We start from the raw sequence: 19,582 nt of genomic DNA on the forward strand, positions 1-19,582 counted from the left end.
GATACGTGAAAAACTCCGAAACAACACAATTGGTTTTGCTAATATTGTTTAGTAAACAAATATGTACAAAAAATTATTGTTAAGTAAAAGCACTTCAAGGGGATTTTCCACTCAAATAAAAACAGCTAAAGCTAATTTAAAGTGAGTAATGTTATCTTTTAGTGATTACACAAAATATAAGATCATATTTTACTGTTTCAATAGAAATTGGAAAAGTGTTGTCGGCTTAGAGGTGCATGCCCAGTTGCTTACCGATTCAAAATTGTTTTCTGGTAGCAGCAATGAATTTGGAGCGCCGCTTAATTCAGCGGTTTCACATTTCGATGCTTCTTTACCTGGCACTTTACCGGTAAAATTGAACAATGGCTTATTTGACTTTCTCAATTAAATCAATAATTTTATTGACATACAAATATAAGGTACTTAATAGGAAATGCGTAGAAATTGGCGTAAAAACAGCTATTGCACTTGGTTGTCGGGTCAACGAAGTGTCTATGTTTGACCGTAAACATTATTTTTATGCTGACTTACCGGTTTGTATCATATAATATTGACTTCCGAATTGCTCTCTAATACACTTATTTTTGACAGGTTGGATATCAAATAACTCAACAAAGAGCTGCTTTAGCAAACGATGGCGAGTTGACATTTCCTGTTATTGTGCCGGGAAAGAAAACGTACTATAAGAAGGCACGTCTACTGCAATTACAATTGGAACAAGACAGTGGCAAATCTTTACACGACGAAGAATTAAAGAGGTAAAAAAACAATATATTCTTATAACTATAACAACAAAGCACATAAAGATGTATATAATTTTTAGAAGTCTAGTCGATCTTAATCGTGCTGGTGCACCACTTATAGAACTAGTATTTGCACCTGATTTAGAAACTGGCGAAGAAGCAGCATCATTAGTGAAAGAATTAATATTAATCTTAAAGTCCCTGCGTTCATGTTCCTGTAAAATGGAAGGTTAGTTAGTAATTTCCTTCCCTCCTTAATTTGCGGCTCTAATGTATTCATTGCAAAACTATAGAAGGTGCACTTCGTGTTGACGCTAATATCTCCATTCACAAGAGTGGTGAACCTTTTGGCGTACGCACTGAGGTAAAAAATATTGGGTCAGTTCGCAGCATTTCTCAAGCAATCACTTTCGAAATACAACGCCAGTTTGAAGTTATATTAAATGGTGGTGTTATTACAAACGAAACCCGCTCATGGGATGCAACAACGCGTTGTACAGTGCCTATGCGCGATAAAGAAGTTTTACAAGATTATCGTTTCATGCCGGAACCTAATTTACCACCCTTACGTTTAAATACGTCTACAACTGACACTTCCTGTAGCGATGTTATTTCTGTATCTGCAATCAGTAGTGAAATACCTGAGTTACCAGAGGATACTCGATCAAATCTAATAAAAAAATATCAGCTTAGTCAGGATGTTGCCGGAATTTTAGTGGTAAACTGTTAAAAAAGTGCATAACTTATTTGTTCTCTTTGTAAAGTCATTTCTCTTATTTTTTAAGAATGAGACAAAATTGTTACAATACTTTATAAGTATATTGGAGCATGTTCCTGGCATACCGGCGAAACTTGTTACAAACTTTTTATTAAATGATCTCTTAACTTTTTGCAACAAAGCAAATGTCGACGTCGAGGACTGGTAAGTACCAATCTGCGTAATTCCGTACTTATACAATTTTGTTTGAATTCACAACAATTCTAATGTTAATATATTGCTCTTCCAGTCAACTTAGCTATATGCACCTTGAAGATATTCTTTCAGCGCTTCATGCTGGCACCATAAATTTACAGGCTGGGCGAGAGCTGATTGAAATCATCCATGAGGATCCTTCACAAAAAGTCCAAACGGTAAGATCAAATCAAATATTTCTTATGTATGTGCATATGTATGTGTGCATTGTTCAAGTTTAAGGTTTTTTATAACCTTAAAAGTATATTCAAGTCTGATGGTCCCTCAGTTTTTGAAATATCAATCTGAAATCTTACACACGACCTTTTCACGAGGAAGCTGCTCATTTGTCGGAGCCGCCGATATCGGGCCAATATAGCATATAAGTATCTGCAATACAAATCGATGAAAACCAAGTCTTTGTGATAAAAATATTTTTTACAAAAGTTTTCTTCATAAAATTTGGCAAGGATTTTTGCCCAAAGCATCGGTACAATCTCCGAAGAAGAGACCGGGATCGGGCTACCATAGCATACAGCAGCCATACAAACTGATAAATTAAACCAAGTCCTTGTACGAAAAACTTTTTTATTTGATAATTTAATTTAACGAAACTTGAATTTAGATTATTGTCTAAGGCAATGCTACAATCTCCGAATATATTGTTCAGATCAGAGCACTATAGCAACTCAAATCAATCAAAATCAAGTTTTTATATGAAGAACTTTTTTATTTATGTAGGGTATTTGGGTAGGGTAATTGGTAGCTGCAACCTAATACATACAATGTTTTTTTTTTTTTTGATTTGATATATTTTTATTTAACCCCATTTTTTTTTTTTAATCTGTACCAACTTATTTTTGAAATATCTCTAATAGCTCACGATGCATACATGAAATTTTAAAAAATAAAAATAACTAAGTTATTTCTTCATTATTAGCTTATAAAAGACCACAATCTGGAACAAATTACTGATGAGGAAATGATCGAGCAATTCTGCCGGCAGGCGATTGAACAACAGGAACAAGCTGTAAAGCAATATAAAAGTGGTAAAAAGAAAGCGCTATTCGCTATTGTCGGCGAAGTGTCGAAATTGTCTAAACAAAAGGCTAACATGAAAATGGTCGTCGCTTTCCTAGAGAAGATTTTAAAGTCAAAATAAAGTAATAAAAAAAGTGTATACCAATCGTAATTTTTATTTGCTCAAAGTGTACATTATTTGTGTGGTTCTTGTAGTTAGTATTGTTCTTGTAATTATTGTTGTTATGTATATGATTTATGCAAAAGTGTTTGTGAAACTTGTTGAAAATGAGTTTATCTGGACCGTTTTAAAAGCTGTACCGCAATATTCTCCTAAAGGGAGGAGAAATGCAACAGCATCATAAGTAAATGTAAAAATAAATTAAAGTTTTTTTTTAGTTTTGTAAAAAAGAAAATGACTAATATGGGTGGGATGCAAGCATAAAACACACTATATTCTATTGTCTATCTTGCAGACAATGAAAAGCCATAGAGTAATATTAATCAATCGTAATACATAATATCTCAATGGAATAATGTTTAATGGATGGAAACAAATTCAATAATTTTGATTTATACAGGATTTTAAGTATGCATGTATGTGTGAGTGAGTATAGGTATGATTTGTATACTATGTGACTAATTTATATGCATGTAAATATGTATGCTAATAAATGCATTTAGTTTCTAAAAGGAAGCTATTAATGGCAGTTTATTTGTTTTGAATTTCGCCATCCTTTCGTTAATTTCTTTCGCGCACAAATCTACTTTTCTAGTTTTATTGATCGTAATCTCGACATGTTGATGGTGGCAGGCTCATAGAAACGGCGTTGTCCAAGCTGTAAAGAAATGTATGTGCTTTATAAAAAATATTTGTTTCATTTTCAAAGTTCTTTCTTACCGCCTAGACTCGCTTTCTAACAAATTGGGATCTAAAGGATGTTGGGAAACGTGTCGTAACGAATCGCCCAATGTATTTCGTAAGTGTTGCATTTCGCGATTGGCTTTAGAACTACGCAAAATGTATTGTTGACGTCGTTTGGCCTCTTGTGCCAATTGCTCACGCAACATAGATATCTGAAAATAAATATTTTAATTAATATTTCAGAAGGATTTTAACGATCAGCGTTAAAAGCTGAGTCGATTAAGACATGTCGATCTGTCCATCAATCGATCTATGTATGCGTGAACTAGTGCTTCAGATTTGAGATATCGATCTGAAAGCTGCTCACTTGGCCGAATCGACGATATCGGACCATTATTACATCTTTTTCTTCTTTATTGGTGTAGACACTGCTTACGCGGTTATAGCCGAGTTTATAACAGCACTCTAGTCGTTACTTCTTTTCGCAATTTGGCGCCAATTTAAGAAACCAAATGCTGCCAGGTCCTTCTTCTCCTGATCTCTCCAACGGAGTGAAGGTCTTCCACTTCCTCTGCTTCCCTCGGCGGGTACTGCGTCGAATACTTTCAGAGCTAAAGCGTTTCCACTCATTCGGACGTCGTGACCTAGCCAGCTTATCCGCTCTCTTAATTAGCTGAACTATGTCAATGTCATAGAGCTCATCGTTCCATCGCATGCGATATTCGCCGTGATCAACGCGCAAAGGACCATAAATCTTCCGCAGATCATTTCTCTCGAAAACTTGTAACGTAGCATCTAGCTACCATAAAAGCTCACCGATCAATATCAAGCTCTTTTTTTGTGAGGGGTGTTATTGCCGTGGTGTAACCCAACCTTTTTTCTTGTTTAAATAAGTGTTTAGAAATTCGCCCTAGCTTACCTGATTTTCCAAACGCAACACCTGCTGTCGATGGGACTGTTCACGAGCATCTAATAACTTCTCAGCATGCAATTGAGCAGAACGATAGCGCTCTGCATCTAATCCACCTTCCCCACACTTGGCACTGTCATGTACGCGTGCCTTTAGTCTTGCTAATTCGGACTCCTTTTCCGCCAAGAGTGTCTCTAAACGTCGCACTTTCAAACGTAAATCACGAGACTCTTGCTCAATAACGGCATGATCAAGTCCACAACTATATGAACCTTGAGCGTTTTCCATTCGATTCGAGTCGTAATCTCCAGAATCATAGAACGAAGTAGTTTTTTCTGCACGATCATAAGCTGTTATTCCACCAGCACCCGAAAACTTACTCTTGCGATCCGACTCTAATTGCTTAACTTTATCTTGTAGAGTTTGTAATTTGTTACGTAATTCGGATTTTTCTCTTTGTGACGATTTCAATTGTCGATTGAGCTCTTCCTCCTCACGTTTGTCGGCATTCGCCGTTATACCGCCACTATCGCCTGTCTCTTGATTCCATTTAGCAATGCGCAATTGTGACTCCAAAGCTGAACGTTGCACTTCCATGTCGGTAACCTGCTCCTGCAATCTCTGAATACGATCTAATTGTGCCTGTTGGCTGCGTCGTAACTCATTCAAATTGCCTTGAGCGTTATCCAAACGTTCAGCGAGAATACGTTTCTCATTTTCCGCTGCTTGTGATTGTTTTTGTAATAATTTTAGTTTCTCTTCATTTGTTTGAGAACAATGTCCTTGTTCAGAGAGTTCCTTGTTCAGCACTTTTATTTCCCCACGCAGTTCCGTTTCTGTGACAGCTGTCTTTTGCAGGCGATCTTTCATTTGATCCACTGTCGTCTTAAGTGAAGTACAACGTTCCTCTAATTGTACCATTGCTCTATTTTGGTTGTCTAGTCGTTCTTGTGCTTGCCGTACCTGGCAGTCCTTTTCTTGCAGAGCCATCTGCAGGCGATTTATATCACCCTCCATGGCGACACGTTGCAAGTCCAACTTCGCGGCACGACCCTCTGCTTTGGCTAACTCTTCTTGGAGATGACGTTTCTCATTTTCTAATTTCGAGCCATGAGAACGGCATTTCTCTAAACGATCCTACAAAGAAAATAATATTTTAAGTTAATTTGCGCATTCTTGGAAGGATTGATAATAATTTAATTTTAAGGTAGTCAACCATAAAAGTTTTCATTCCCAATAAATGGTAACCAAATCATCCTAATTTTGCACAAAAGCAATAGTAAACAATGATATGAGAATTCTTACCTCGATCTGTGAATTTTCCTCGTTACATGATCCTAACTGCATTTCAAGTTGCGTAATCTTTTCGCGCATTTGCTGACATTCGTCACATTTCTGCTTAAACTTTTCTTCCAACGCATTTAAGGCTGAAGCTTTCATACTACATTCAGTGTTTAGGTTACTCTTCTCCTCCTGCAAGTGTCGCAGCATTTGCTGAAGTTTACCGACTTTTCCATCGCAACGTAACTGCTGTTCAGCCGCATCCTGTAGTTGTTTTTTGGCTGTCGCCAATTGTACTTTCACATCATCTTTTTCACGCTCAATTTGTGCCACTTGATGCATTAGATTGCGCACTCCTTTACGTACCAAATCGGGATCTAGATCACAAGGTACCTCAGGACATTGGGACGTACTTCTAGCATCATAGTCATGGCAACTGGATGATGCTATGCCATTCCGTATAGGACTGTAACGTCGGGTTGGGCTGATGAGACGATAGGATAGATTGACACTACCGTCGGGTTGAATGCCGGCAATGCGGCGCAATGTGTGCGCTACTGAACTCAATTTATGCTCTGTATCGCGTTTGTGGAGCTCTACGCAAGCCAACTGCTCGTCCAGTGCGCGTATACGTCCTTCGGCACCACCTAGTCGTGCTTTTAACTCTTGTATTTGTTGTGTAGCATCAGCAAGGCATACTTCGAGATTATGTTTCTGATCTTCCAGACGTTTTTCCCTACCACGTGCCTCTTCAATGCGCGCAAGCAACTCCTGCTCACGATTGTGAAAACGATGCTCGTCTTGATTGGACTGACAACGAGCGCGTCCAAGTTCCGCTCTTGTTTCGCATAGGTTTTCTTCGAGATCGGCAAGCTTCAAAAAACAAGGAATGATTTTAGTAGTTCTATCATGGGAAAGACTAGTTGGAAGAGTAACTAAATAATACACCTGTTTTTTTATCTGACTGAGTTCCTGCTGACTGCGCTCCTTCGATTCGGTTTCCGCCACCAACTTGTTCTGCAATTCCTTTCCTCCTTCATCCTTTTGTGCGAAATCCATTTGGGTCTTTTGTAGTGTATTCTTGGTCGAATTGAGTTCTTGCACAGTTTTACTCATATTATTTTCGGTCTCCTTTAAAATCGTCGTTAATCGTGTACGTTCATTTTCCAGAGAACTTTTCGTTTCTTGTAGTGTATTAATTTTCTGTAAAGCTTCTTCGATGGCGCGTGCCTGTTCACGTTTTGCGCTCTCGACGTGCTTCACGTGATCGCGCAACTCCTTATTGCTGTTGGAATACTTATCCTTCTCAATATTACTGTCCGCCAATTGGCGGCGACAATCGGTAAGCTCGTTGCGTAAACTGTCTATATAGCCTTCACCTGCAAGCGATGGTTGATAAAAATTTTGCTCCTTTCAGATAAAATGATGAAGGAATACTACCTTCTTTTGTTTTTCTCAATGCGTCCTGCAATTCATTGTTGATTCCCTCCACTTTGTCTTCTTTTAGACGTATTTCCATTTTTAACTCTTCCGCAAGTCGATTAAGATTATCCCTTTCCTCTTTTATGCTTGTTATTTGCATTTCCTGTTTCCTTATACATTCTTCTAGTTTCATTCTGTCGAAAATTAAAGTTAAATTGTTATACATATTTATTTACATATATCCGATGCAAAATCATATACATACATATGTATATGTATGTCTGTGAGCAAAATTATAATGCTTACCTGTTTTCCTCCTCTCTTGTACGCATTGCCGAGATTTCATCCTTTAGCTGCGCAATCGCATTGCGTTGTTTTTCGTCATGCGCATTGTGTTCACGTTTCAGGCGTTCGAGTCCATCCTGTTCCACTTTCAATTCTCGCGCGACTCCTTCTAACTTTTCCATGAGCGCTTGTTTATCGCGATGTGCTTTATTTTGAGTTCAAAAAAAAAAAAAAAATTAAGTGAGAAAATTGCAAACATCGCACGATTAATCGCTATGCTTACCCATTAGCAAAGCTTGTTGCTTTTCATTTTCCGCGCGTATCATCGCCTCCTCATGTTGTTGCACTAAGCTTTCCAAGTGGGCTTGTAATGCCTCTAAGCGCTCCTGTAACTTTTCTATTTCGTCATCCTTTGCTGTTTGCAACGCCTGAAGCGCTTGTGCCATGCGCTTTTCCAACCCTGTTTTGAGTTTATATAACTCGTCCGCGTGTTTCTTAGCAGCTTCCTCTCCTGCCGCTTTCAGATTCGCAATCTTTTGATTGAAATCATTTTCAGCGGCTCGTGCCGCATTCATTAATTGAGTTTTAGTTTCTTGTGCTCGACGTTGGCATTGTTCTAGTTCTTTATTGAGACGACTAACGGTATTTTTCAAAGACTCTTCACGCACAAGTGCTTCCTGGTAATCACGCTCCAGCTGTTGACGCTTCTCCTCAGTCGCTTCTAACTGTGTATTCGTATCGAAGAGCACAGCTTCAAGAGATTCCTTTTCGGTACGTAATGCCGCCAGAAGTTCCTTTTTGCACGTAAAAGACAATGATCAATTAAAGGACTTACATTTATCGGTAAAATATCTAAACATTGGCTCTTCATCTGATAATCTTCTTACATATAAATTCAAATTTAAGTTCATTGCTCTTAAAATTTTATTGACTGGTTGTCCAACATCTTCTTATTGGAAGCATGCAACCTATTTTAAGAGCAGAGTAGGAGAATTTACATAAATCCTTGATTTTAAACAAATAATCATCTCGTGATAGGCAATATTCATGAAATGTTGTCTTTCAAGAATAACAGTAATGTAAGAAAGTAGTTATTTACTAATTTAAAACATAAAACCTGAAAACTTGACCAGAATATTGAGCCGGTAAGGCTAAGGTTACAAGTAACGGGAAGAAAGAGCATCTATATGGAATTAGAAAACCGTGACTATTATGATAATTTCTATTATCCAAAATTTCATTTCTTTAACGGGTCGGTTCACACAGACACTTATGTGATTTATTCAACTATTTTAAAACCGGCAACTGTCATTGATATTAATATAAAATTAAAACTCTGCGTATAAAAATAACCAACCTGTAGCCGATGTGTTTCCTTCTCATGCAAATCTATAACGACCTGTTTTTCCTCCACATCCTTTACCATTTCTTCTAGATTTCTATTCAAACGATTATTTGTTTCGACGGTTTGTTCCAACTTTTGACGCGTCCGCATTAGTTCTTCGTTAAGCGATTCTTTCTTGCGACATAAGGCGGTCAACTGATTATGAATATCACCGCGATCGCGAGTCACACAGGCCAGATCTTGCAGAATCTTCTCTTTTTCTAGTTGGGTACATTTTAGCTTTTCACTATATGACAAGTTATCTGTTTCCAATTCCAAACGAGCCTTTTCAACGCTGCTTAGCTCCTTGCGAACTGACGCTATTTCCTTATGGATTTCTTCGACTTCTGCTTTTAATTTGTTGCGCTCTTCTTGTGTTTGAACTAAATTAATTTGCAATGTCTTTAATTCATCGGAGGTGGACGTGCTACTATTCGATAATTTATCCAGCCTTTCTTGTAGATCGCATTTTTCTAAAAGGAGCTTATCCAAGTCATATTCCAAATCGGACTTTTGCTTTTCGATTAGGTTAATGATATTTTCGGATTCGATACGTTGTTGTTCAAGCAAATCTCGAGTAAGGCTTACGCTATTTAATTCCTCACGTAATGATATAGTCTCCTCACGCAAACGGCTGCCGCGATCCTCTTCCGACCTGTGCGAAATCCACAGCGCTAACTTAAGTTTAATATTCTTGGCATACAAATTTATACTTACCGCAGATTCATTTCGAGTATATTTTTGTCCTTAAGTATCCGTTGAATTTCCAGCTCCACCGCCTTTTTATCATCTTCAAGTAAATCGATTTTCTTCTGCAGTTTTCCATTCTTTATTTGCAGCTTCTCAAAATCTACACTAAGATTTTCAAACTGCAATTATAATTCGGGTGAAAAAAAGCAATTAAACATTTGCCTTTGAATTTGGAAATGAGCAATTATGTTAAAACGATATTTTGTAAAATGAATTTGTATTCTGTCTTTAGTGGGGCAAAAGCATATTAAAGAAAATGTTATAAAAAAACTCCAAGTTCGATGTCGAAGAAAGCGATTGTCTTACTCACAAAATAGAACTTTGTGAATTAGTTTACAAACTATCACCCAATGACCCTATAAATTGGTTTATGACCGTTTTATCGCTAGTAATTTTACTCTACATATGTTAAAAATACTTAAAAATGTTATTAAGAAACTGAAACTGAACTATCTCAGCATCTATCGATACCGAGAGGAATTTCCAACCTTCTATAAATTATAGTGTGTCAAAAAAGATTAAAAAAAACGTACGGCTGAATTCAAATCGAGACGTCCTTGTTCGCTTTGTTGTTTCTGTTGGCGTGTCTCCTCGAGCGTCTTCTGTAAACTATCTCTTTCTTTTAATAGCTCAGATAGCTTCGAATTGCTGGCGTCAAGTTTTTCAGTAAGTTGTTGTACCTTCGTAGTCAAGAGTGCTTTCGTGCCTTCGTTCGTTTCGAGTTGTGCTTTAGTATTTCGCAAATTTTCGTTAGCATTCTGAAATTTCACTTGCATATCATGCAAGGCCAATTGATATTTATGTAGTGCGGCTTGTACTGCTGATATAGTGCCTTCAGCAAAAGCTTGCGATGCACGAGCCGAGCTGCGACGCGGCGATTTTGTTGGTACGCTCATACCGGCACCGCTATCACGCGTCAAGTGCATGTGCTGCATCGACTCATTCGCCTCTGTAGCGTCCGCTTCGCGGTCGGCACTTTCGGCGTCTTGTACGACGGCTTGCGCAATTTCACGTATAGAATTGTTCAGCCTCTCGATTTCATCGTTATAACGATTGGCCAGCATCGCTTGCGATTCTGCCTGAGCGCAACGTTCTTCAAGTTTTTTCAACTGATTCATTAGGTCGAGTAACCTCTGATCCCGTTCTAAAACTTCTTGTCGTGCGCTTTCGAATTGGACCTTTAAGGTCGCCATTTGAGACTTCAAATCATTATTCTCACGTCTAGACTCACAAAGTTCTGCATCTGTTATGCGTTTAGCTTGCTGTAGGACAAATGACAGACCACCACATGAGTTCGTGACATCCTTAGTAACGCTACCTATCTCCAAGCTCATTTTGCCCACTTCATTTTTCATTGCAGACTGCATGTCTTTGAAAGCACGTTTAACAGCAACCACTTCACGCCACATCTTCAAGAGGCGATTGTGTTCACCATTGTAGTAATCCTTGAAGGCCTGTGGAGTAGAAGACATTTATATAAAATAACTTTTTTTTTTATTTTTTATGCTTTTGTAATGAAGTCTTTTAGGTCTTTACATACCTGTTCTTCTTCTTTGTATTCGTCCTCCTTAATAAGCAACTCATCTCGTAAGTTGGAAAAATCGTTAGTCAGCTTCTGTAGATCATTAGTTATGGCTTCGTTTGTGCGATTCGATTCTTCCAACTGCTGTCGCAATGTATTATTCTGTGCAATGAGTTGTTCACATTTGCTATGCTCATCCTCAAGCTTACGGCAAAGCTCACCACTATCTTCGTGTACAATAAAGTCTCGTCCACAAGTTAAAGGCGGCGAGTCCAAAGAAGATGAGCAGGGCAGGCTTGATTGACCTAAAGCCATTGATGTTGAACACTGAAACAAAACGACTATAAACAATATTTCGTAAAGCTATGGGCAGCAAATACGCACCATAACCTGACTAGAGGTTGGACCGGTGGTTATCTTCGGCGCACAAGGGGGCACCGGTGTGTGCTTAATCGAATCATGCATTCGATCCTCGAGATCGCTACAACGCTGTCGATATTGTTGTATTTTTGATTGTAAGCGACTAACAAGATTAGCTTGATTTTGCTGCGCCTGTTTGTAGGAGTCAATACGTCGTCGATAGCTGCTAGCCTCATCCGAGAGGCGTTGACGCAGCTCATGGTTTTGTCGCAGTAACGCGGCCGTGGATGTAGGCTCAACATTTTGTGTAGGACTTAGCATTCTTGGTGTTGTTAATACACCGGTTTCAGAAGATGGAGCAGCACCACTCGGATTGGCAACACCAACACAACCAGATGTTTTATCTATTGCGTTACGGTTGCGACTTGATTTAGAAAAAGGCAATCGACCCGCCGACGTACCGCTTGACTCAAACGAAGCTGGGCAAGGGGTTTGCTTGAAGTTATCACGGTATGCCTGCATCTAAAAAATTATACAGAAGACACTATAGTGTATATACTAGTTTACTTTAAAAAACTTGATTGGCGGTGAAAATACTGTCTGTCAGAAATGTTTTCAGTCAGGACGAGTAATAAGTAATTCTATTCTATAATAACTATTCAGAAAGAAACAGAGCCGGACTGATTCTAGTGTATCTCATTAACCTATCATGCAGTAGTCAAAATGTTGTAAGAGACTCAACGTTCTTCCTACTTTTTATTGACGTAGATACCGCTTACACGGTTATAGCCGAGTTTTTTCATCCACTCAAACGACATAGCCTAGCCAGCGAGCCGCTGTCACTTAATAGGCGAAACTATGTCAAAGTCATCGTATATCTCGATGTTCCATCAACTGCGGTGTTCGCTGTTGCAAATGCGCAAAGCACTATAAATCTTCCGCAGAACCTTTCTCTCGAAAACTCGTAACACTGACTAATCAGATGTTGTCATCGTCCATGCCTCGGCACCATATATCAGGACGGGGATAATGAGCGACTTTTAGAATTTGGTCTTTGACGTTTTTAAAGCAGCTTTTGAGAAGAGGAAAGAAGTTGCCTTTATTTCGCTATGTCTGAATTTGGTATCCCCGCAAAACTAATATGGTTGTGTAAACTGACGTTGAGCAATACCAAAAGCTCCGTCAGAATCAAGAATGAGCTCTCCGAATCGTTCTATACCAAACGAGGTTTCAGACAAAACGACGTATGCCGATGTCAGCGGTATCATTGGCCATACAGCCGCACCGTTGGTTCTCTTTTCTCCATGTTGGACAAAGAAGCGATGCAAATGGGTCTAGTAGTCAACGAGGGCAACACGAACTAACTTCATAACTTTGAAGTCGTAGATAATTTTGTCTACCTTGGAACCAGCATTAACACCAATATCAACGTCGGCCTCGAAATCCAACGCAGAATACTTCTTTCCAACAGGTGCTACTTCGGACTTCGACGAACAAATAGTCTCAACGTTACCTATTCACTATTTATGTGTGACTCTACATGTCCATTTCGAAATTCCAACATTATACTTACTTAGCGTATCTTTACAAAATATCGAAGGTTTTTTATTTCAGCTCTAAGTTAGCTACCTTTGAATAGAGTGAAAATGCGGGAATGGTTGCTTAGCAGAATAGTTATTATTTATAATTCATTTTATGATTCGGCATGTATTCCCATTAACCCGTTTGGGCGCAACATGTAACCATGACATAAGTCGATATGTTCAACATAATTTTATTTGTATTGCTTTAACGAATTGATCTAATAACTAAACATAAACTCAGCTAAGAGTGCGTGCAAATTCGCTATAACTGCAATATGCTCCAAATGTATGGATGAAAATGTATGTTTATGAGATTTACATATTATTTACATAAAAGTAGAGTTGCATGTCATATTTATGATTGATTTATGTATTTACTGAATATTTTCTATAAAAATATATACATTTTTATGATGTTGGTGAAGTAAATGAACTAAAATGGCATGCGAATAAAAATGACTATTATACTAATAATATGTAAATTAATCAAACTTTTAGTATTCGGTGACTTCATAACAACCAATCTGTTTAGCGACCAGTTACTTAGAAGTTAACTCCATTGGTAAACTCTGACGCGAACCATAACCCTAATATGGTTTGAGATCATAGCATAATTGCATCCCACTTCTTTTAAGCTATTAACAATTATTTTAGAACTAAGTTAACATAAATACTAACGTAACCAACGTAAAAATCTTTCAAATCATACTACAGAAAATTTCGGTAGAATTTTTGGCCGTTGAGGTCCTCGTAGGAAAAAGGAAGAATTAGGTAGATACATTTTTCAGAATTCTGAAAAAGTCTGTTTTTAATATGATTTCTTGGTATTTAAAGCTGGACTAAATGCGCCGTCTGTAAATGAATTTTTCTCTAAACTGTATTTTGTAGTCAGTTGGCATGATTTCTTGAGAACTACTCAACCGATCTTCAGAAAATTTTACACAGGTCTATGAGATACAATTCTTAAAGACTTAGACGAAGGATTTTTTATTTTCGATTATTCGATATTTGTAAAAAAAATCGTGTTCTGAGCAACACACTTATAGAGCAATTCTCTTGAACCGTATTTCTGGCGGAACGAAAACAGCAAAATTGTCAAAATTTGGTTCACTACGTTTGGGTTGTCCACATTAATGTTAATCTTCTAAATACTAACAACCGAATTGTGCCAGAATCATCTAATGTTTTTAAAAAATTGTTTGTGAAGTTGAAATCAGAGTAACTCTCAGTAATTGGTTACATCTACATATGTGGCTATCGATATTTGGATATTGGAATATTTAAACCAAAGACAAGGTCTATGAATATAACAGAGTATTTTCTATAAGTATATCTTAAAGTACTATGTTCAAACGAAAAAGTGGTTTTAACAAGAAATTTTGTATTAATTCACGTTTAGGCATTGAACTTTTTGTTTAACATTAAAATATCTTAAAATCATGTTCTTTTAGCAATTCGTAGAACGGCTTTTAAAATCACCAATATATCACAGAAATTCACATCCTAAATCCATGTTGTATGGTGTGGCAAGTCAAACTAGTGGCATATTTACCTCTCAAAACACATTTGTCTTCAACTCTTTCCGATTGTTTAGTAGCAAATCCGCGAACAAAATTTCTAAACCTTCACTAATGCCGACTTGAAAAAAACTAAATCAGCAAAGCTCCCCAACAAAGCCATGAAAGTTATCGGCAATGTGGTTATTCCCAAAAAGTTGGCGCAAAGTAAACAATTGAATTAACAAATTCCTGGTATCCAGGGACACGAACATTGATTTTATATTGTTGACACAAGTTTGTGGAATTATGAGTGGAAAGTAATGCTTGTCGTAGTAACTGCGGTTATTGGTTATTGTGATCTAGAAATTATTACATACAAATGAACCAGTCAATTGGCCAAGATATTATGAATTCGGGGCTTATTGAAGATTGTCTGTAAGTTTGTAGGCAATGAAAATAATTTATGATTTTTACAACTTGCATGACATAATGTCAACAGAAATACTAAGAATTGGCGAAATTGCATGAATACATGTAACCTAAAGCTATCTACGAACATATAGTATTGCTTGTTTCTTCACATTTATGCTCTAGATAGGTGAATTCGTGTAACAGAAAACCGGCATGCATACATACATATGCTTAGACATATTTCTCAAAAAAGGCCCTTTTTCGTTTTTTTTTCCGAATCGGCCGAGATTTGGTAAAGTTGCAAAAAGGCGACTCATTGTTGGGCGATTTTTTTTCATCTAATGCTGAATAAAATTTTACACAGGTGGCGCAGAGGCTTGGGCGATGACAGTAACCGATGAGACGTTACGAGTTTTCGGGAGAAAAATTCTGCGAAAGATTTATGGTCCTTTGCGCATTGCCCACGGCGAATATCGCATTCGATGGAACGATGAGCTGTACGAGATATACGACGACATTGACATAGTTCAGCGAATTAAAAGACAGCGGCTACGCTGACTAGGTCATGTTGTCCGGATGGATGAAAACACTCCAGCTCCATTCGACGCAATACCCGCCGGGGGAAGCAGAGGAAGAGGAAGACCTCCACACCGTTGGAAGGACCAAGTGGAGAAAGACCTGGCTTCGCTTGGAATATCCAATTGGCGCCACGTAGCGAAAAGAAAAACTCGGCTATAATCGTGTAAGCGGTGTCTACGCCAATTAAGAAGAAGAAGAAGAATGCTGAATAAATTTAAGATTTACCATCTGATCAAATTTGACAAGGACTAATTCATTTAAACGACGTAGAGTAGAGGCCGCAAAAGATATGATTAAAAACGTAACTCAGACCCCTACATTCATCAAATACACTCAGTCCTTTTTTTACGCGACCTCTTTTTACGCTATTTCACTTTAACGCGGTTATTTTTGCAGCGCAAATTCCTTTTTTTACGCGAATTTCTCACTTTAACGCGATTGCTTTTTTTCGTTTTTTGCTTGGTCTTAAACTTGCAGCAGAACGTGCACGAATTTTTCAAAAAGAATTGAGTGTATGCATGTTAAGATATAAAGAACTACTACATCGGAATTTATTGGGTCCAAAAAGAAGCATTCAAACAAAATTAACTGAATTTATGGTGGCAACTCAGTCGGAGACGCTAAGTCAATCAGAACATCATTCCATAGTTCTTACTATTGATTCTGATACAAATTCTAGTGATATCAGTGCCGGCCATCAAAATAAGCGGCTAAAAATAATTTAAACTACGGATAATGACAGTGATTAAACATCATTCAACGGTTTTTTCAATAAATCTACCCATTTTCTATTTTCTTCTCTTTTATATATGGTTTTTGTTTTGTATTTTTTATTTTGTTATGAATGAATAAATCATAAGTCTGAAATTTGAAACTTATTGCATTGTTTTTGAATATTTTTTTGCGCGTATATTTTGTTATACGCGATATTTTTTATATTCGGATCCAATTCGTCAGTTAATATTGGAAAACTAACCATTTTTACGCGATTTTTTTTTACGCGATTAGTGGCAGAACCGAAAATAGCGTAAAACAAGTAAGGAAGGGCTAAGTTCGGGTGTCACCGAACATTTTATACTCTCGCATGATAAAGTGATAATCGAGATTTCATTATCCCTCATTTACATATTTTTCAAATACCGTATTTGTGTAAAGTTTTATTCCACTATCATCATTGGTTCCTAATGTATACAGAGAAGGCATCAGATGGAATTCAAAATAGCGTTATATTGGAATAAGGCGTGGTTGTGAACCGATTTCACCCATATTTCGTACATGTCATCAGAAAATGGTGTTAAGAAAATATTATATACCGAATTTCGTTGAAATCGGTCTAGTAGTTCCTGAGATATGGTTTTTGGTCCATAAGTGGGCGAGGCCACGCCCACTTTCAATTTTTAAAAAAGGCCTGGATGCAGCTTCCTTCTGCCATTTCTTGCGTAAAATTTAGTGTTTCTGACGTTTTTTGTTAGTCGGTTAACGCACTTTTAGTGATTTTCAACATAACCTATGTATGGGAGGTGGGCGTGGTTATTATCCGATTTCTTCCATTTTTGAACTGTATATGGAAATGCCTGAAGAAAACGACTCTATAGAGTTTGGTTGACATAGCTATAGTAGTTTCCGAGATATGTACAAAAAACTTAGTAAGAGGCGGGGCTACGCCCACTTTTCCAAAAAAATTACGTCCAGATATGCCCCTCCCTAATGCGATCCTTTGTGCCAAATTTCACTTTAATATCTTTATTTATAGCTTAGTTATGACACTTTATAGGTTTTCGGTTTCCGCCATTTTGTGGGCGTGGCAGCGGGCCGATTTTGCCCATCTTCGAACTTAACCTTCTTATGGAGCCAAGAAATACGTGTACCAAGTTTCATCATGATATCTCAATTTTTACTCAAGTTTACAGCTTAGTTTTAGGACTTACAAACAACCGTTATGTGAACAAAACTATAATACTCTCCTTAGCAACTTTGTTGCGAGAGTATAAAAAGGACTGAGTGTACATCATAGCTGGTGGAGGTAAGGTTGCAAACAAGGCGACTCATTGTTGGGCGTTTTTTGCGTCTGCTGTTACGTTTATACCAAGCGAATAATTCAGGGTTTGGCAATTTTGAATCCAGTCATGTAAGCGAAATAAAGAGAGCCTAAAAATTTAAAATAAAACCACATGTGCAGATAAGCGTTATTTTGAACTAAACGGCCATTTTATAAGTCAAAGTCTGTTTCGATGAGCCAATTTGCACTTTACAAGTGCCTCGACGTGTCCTTATCCTAATACATACATATATGATATAGAAACATAAATAATGGCGGCATCCGATGAGGCGTCTCTTGTTACCGGATTATGCTAACGATTTACATATCTATATATGTATATAATTGCAAATATGTGCTTTAATATGAACTTTTCTTCAAATTATTCAAATAATTTTTGAATAGTGATTATTTATCATAAAAATGTATGAATAGAGAAAGTATGAATATTCAAACACTATGAAGATTTGTCTTTCATTTCCTCGGCTTTTCAAAAAGATGACGATTTTAATGTAGAATTGAGGAAGGAATGATAAAATAGTTTATGTTTATGTTTACTAAACTATATTGATTATGGTTAGATATGTATTTATACTACATAAGTATGTATGTATTGCGTATAATTGATAGGGTGTGTAAAAGTAAGCTTCATGTAATAATAAAGCAAGCCAGAAGTACTAATAATCTCATAATACTACTGAAATGAGACACACTTAGAAAACAAAGTTTGTTTTCTATTTATACTTTTATTTTTTTGCAAAATAAACAAAATTCATTGGCTTATTGATTTCTTGCACGGTTGCAATGTGTTTTACGAATAAATAAGTATGTATGTATGTATATGTATTAGAAAGGTTATCGCACTAGGTGAATAAAAGAACTTTTGTACATATACCTTTGTATGCCCATGTGTAAGCATTTCAGCCTACAAATAAGCTCACATGTGGACCTGTTAATATAGTCGAATTTTAAGTTCGCTATATTTGCATACAGATATGTATGTATAGATTTATGAATCTTTGTACTTAACTGCATGCAAACAGGCTTATAGCTATTAATCAAGAGAGGGGGGAGATCGGGACAATTCCTCCCAGACTCGGAACTTTCAAGACGGCTCAGTGCTCTGCAACATTTTTAAGATTTTTTCTCCAACAATTTGATGGATCAGGTGCCAGCGTCCTAAATCATCCCCGGGCCCGTTTTTCTCTCTCCGGCTATGCTAATAGCAGCTCAAAGCTGCACTGCTGAGAGTTTGCATCTCCAATGTGCGAGTTTAAAAATAATCCAATCACGCTTGCACTTATTTCTTTTATACTTATTTCACATGAGCGTTTGAATTTACTAAAACAAAATCAATGATAATTGGTATATGATTCTTTGCTTATCACAAAATTCACTTTTTTTTCTTAATGCAGCCGAAGTTGAATAAAAAATCTCCTCACCCCGGTGACCTTCTGCAGATACCAGCGTCGAATGCATATAGCATTGTCTGCTCAAGTATTAATAGGTACATCAATAAATATACGCTTATTTGACATTTAACGTATTCTTATATTTACATAGATAGATATTTCTAAGTTCCATCGTCGAATATGCAAATGCCAAATGCAGAAATTCCTGGATTGCCCTGAATTGGTAAATTGGTTATAAAAGTGTACTAAAGACTTTAAACTCAACATGCATTGGACAAGTGTACAAATTTTGTAAGCATACGATTATTATTATTATTTTTTTTTGTTTTCAAATTAATTTTTTCATTTTACTTAAATATATGTATTTGATTTCAATATACTTGTACAAATACTAATAATATTAACAACGTTACACTATTACTACAAATTTGTTTGCTCGGCTTTTGCCTCATTTTATATGTCATATGGAGCCATTTTGGAGAACACGATGATTAATTTTTTGCATAAAAACAAGAAAAAAAGTTAACTGTCCCTATAGCTTACCTTTTCCAGGTCCATTCTTTATT

General features: G+C 37.0%; 2 protein-coding genes across 3 annotated transcripts in view; one reads left to right on the plus strand and one right to left on the minus strand.

Moving 5' to 3' along the window:
- Positions 1–2,875, plus strand: LOC120769262 (glutamyl-tRNA(Gln) amidotransferase subunit B, mitochondrial). The gene is made up of 9 exons (XM_040096170.1): positions 1–141; positions 205–349; positions 420–533; positions 592–758; positions 824–972; positions 1,037–1,461; positions 1,529–1,665; positions 1,751–1,874; positions 2,636–2,875. Exons 1-9 carry the CDS (start codon positions 62–64, stop codon positions 2,855–2,857), a joined length of 1,563 nt encoding a protein of 520 aa, XP_039952104.1. The 5' UTR covers positions 1–61; the 3' UTR covers positions 2,858–2,875.
- The window catches only part of LOC120769237 (rootletin), a 25,701-nt gene continuing 8,994 nt past the window's right edge, over positions 2,876–19,582 (minus strand). The window contains exons 1-14 of one of the 2 annotated variants that reach the window (XM_040096148.1): positions 14,630–14,658; positions 11,519–12,016; positions 11,153–11,461; positions 10,146–11,066; positions 9,580–9,731; positions 8,836–9,517; positions 7,762–8,272; positions 7,500–7,683; positions 7,212–7,387; positions 6,720–7,150; positions 5,796–6,644; positions 4,500–5,627; positions 3,617–3,792; positions 2,876–3,554 (exon numbers count right to left, since the gene is read on the minus strand). In XM_040096148.1, the coding sequence (XP_039952082.1) occupies positions 3,494–3,554; positions 3,617–3,792; positions 4,500–5,627; positions 5,796–6,644; positions 6,720–7,150; positions 7,212–7,387; positions 7,500–7,683; positions 7,762–8,272; positions 8,836–9,517; positions 9,580–9,731; positions 10,146–11,066; positions 11,153–11,461; positions 11,519–12,016 (6,078 nt within the window). In that variant the 5' untranslated portion in view covers positions 14,630–14,658 and the 3' untranslated portion in view covers positions 2,876–3,493. Of the gene's footprint in view, positions 3,555–3,616; positions 3,793–4,499; positions 5,628–5,795; positions 6,645–6,719; positions 7,151–7,211; positions 7,388–7,499; positions 7,684–7,761; positions 8,273–8,835; positions 9,518–9,579; positions 9,732–10,145; positions 11,067–11,152; positions 11,462–11,518; positions 12,017–14,629; positions 14,659–19,582 lie in introns of those variants that run through there. The other variant, XM_040096140.1, reaches the window with a different exon arrangement.

Source organism: Bactrocera tryoni, chromosome 1 (assembly GCF_016617805.1).
Source record: "Bactrocera tryoni isolate S06 chromosome 1, CSIRO_BtryS06_freeze2, whole genome shotgun sequence".
In the NCBI taxonomy this organism is placed as follows: domain Eukaryota; kingdom Metazoa; phylum Arthropoda; class Insecta; order Diptera; family Tephritidae; genus Bactrocera; species Bactrocera tryoni.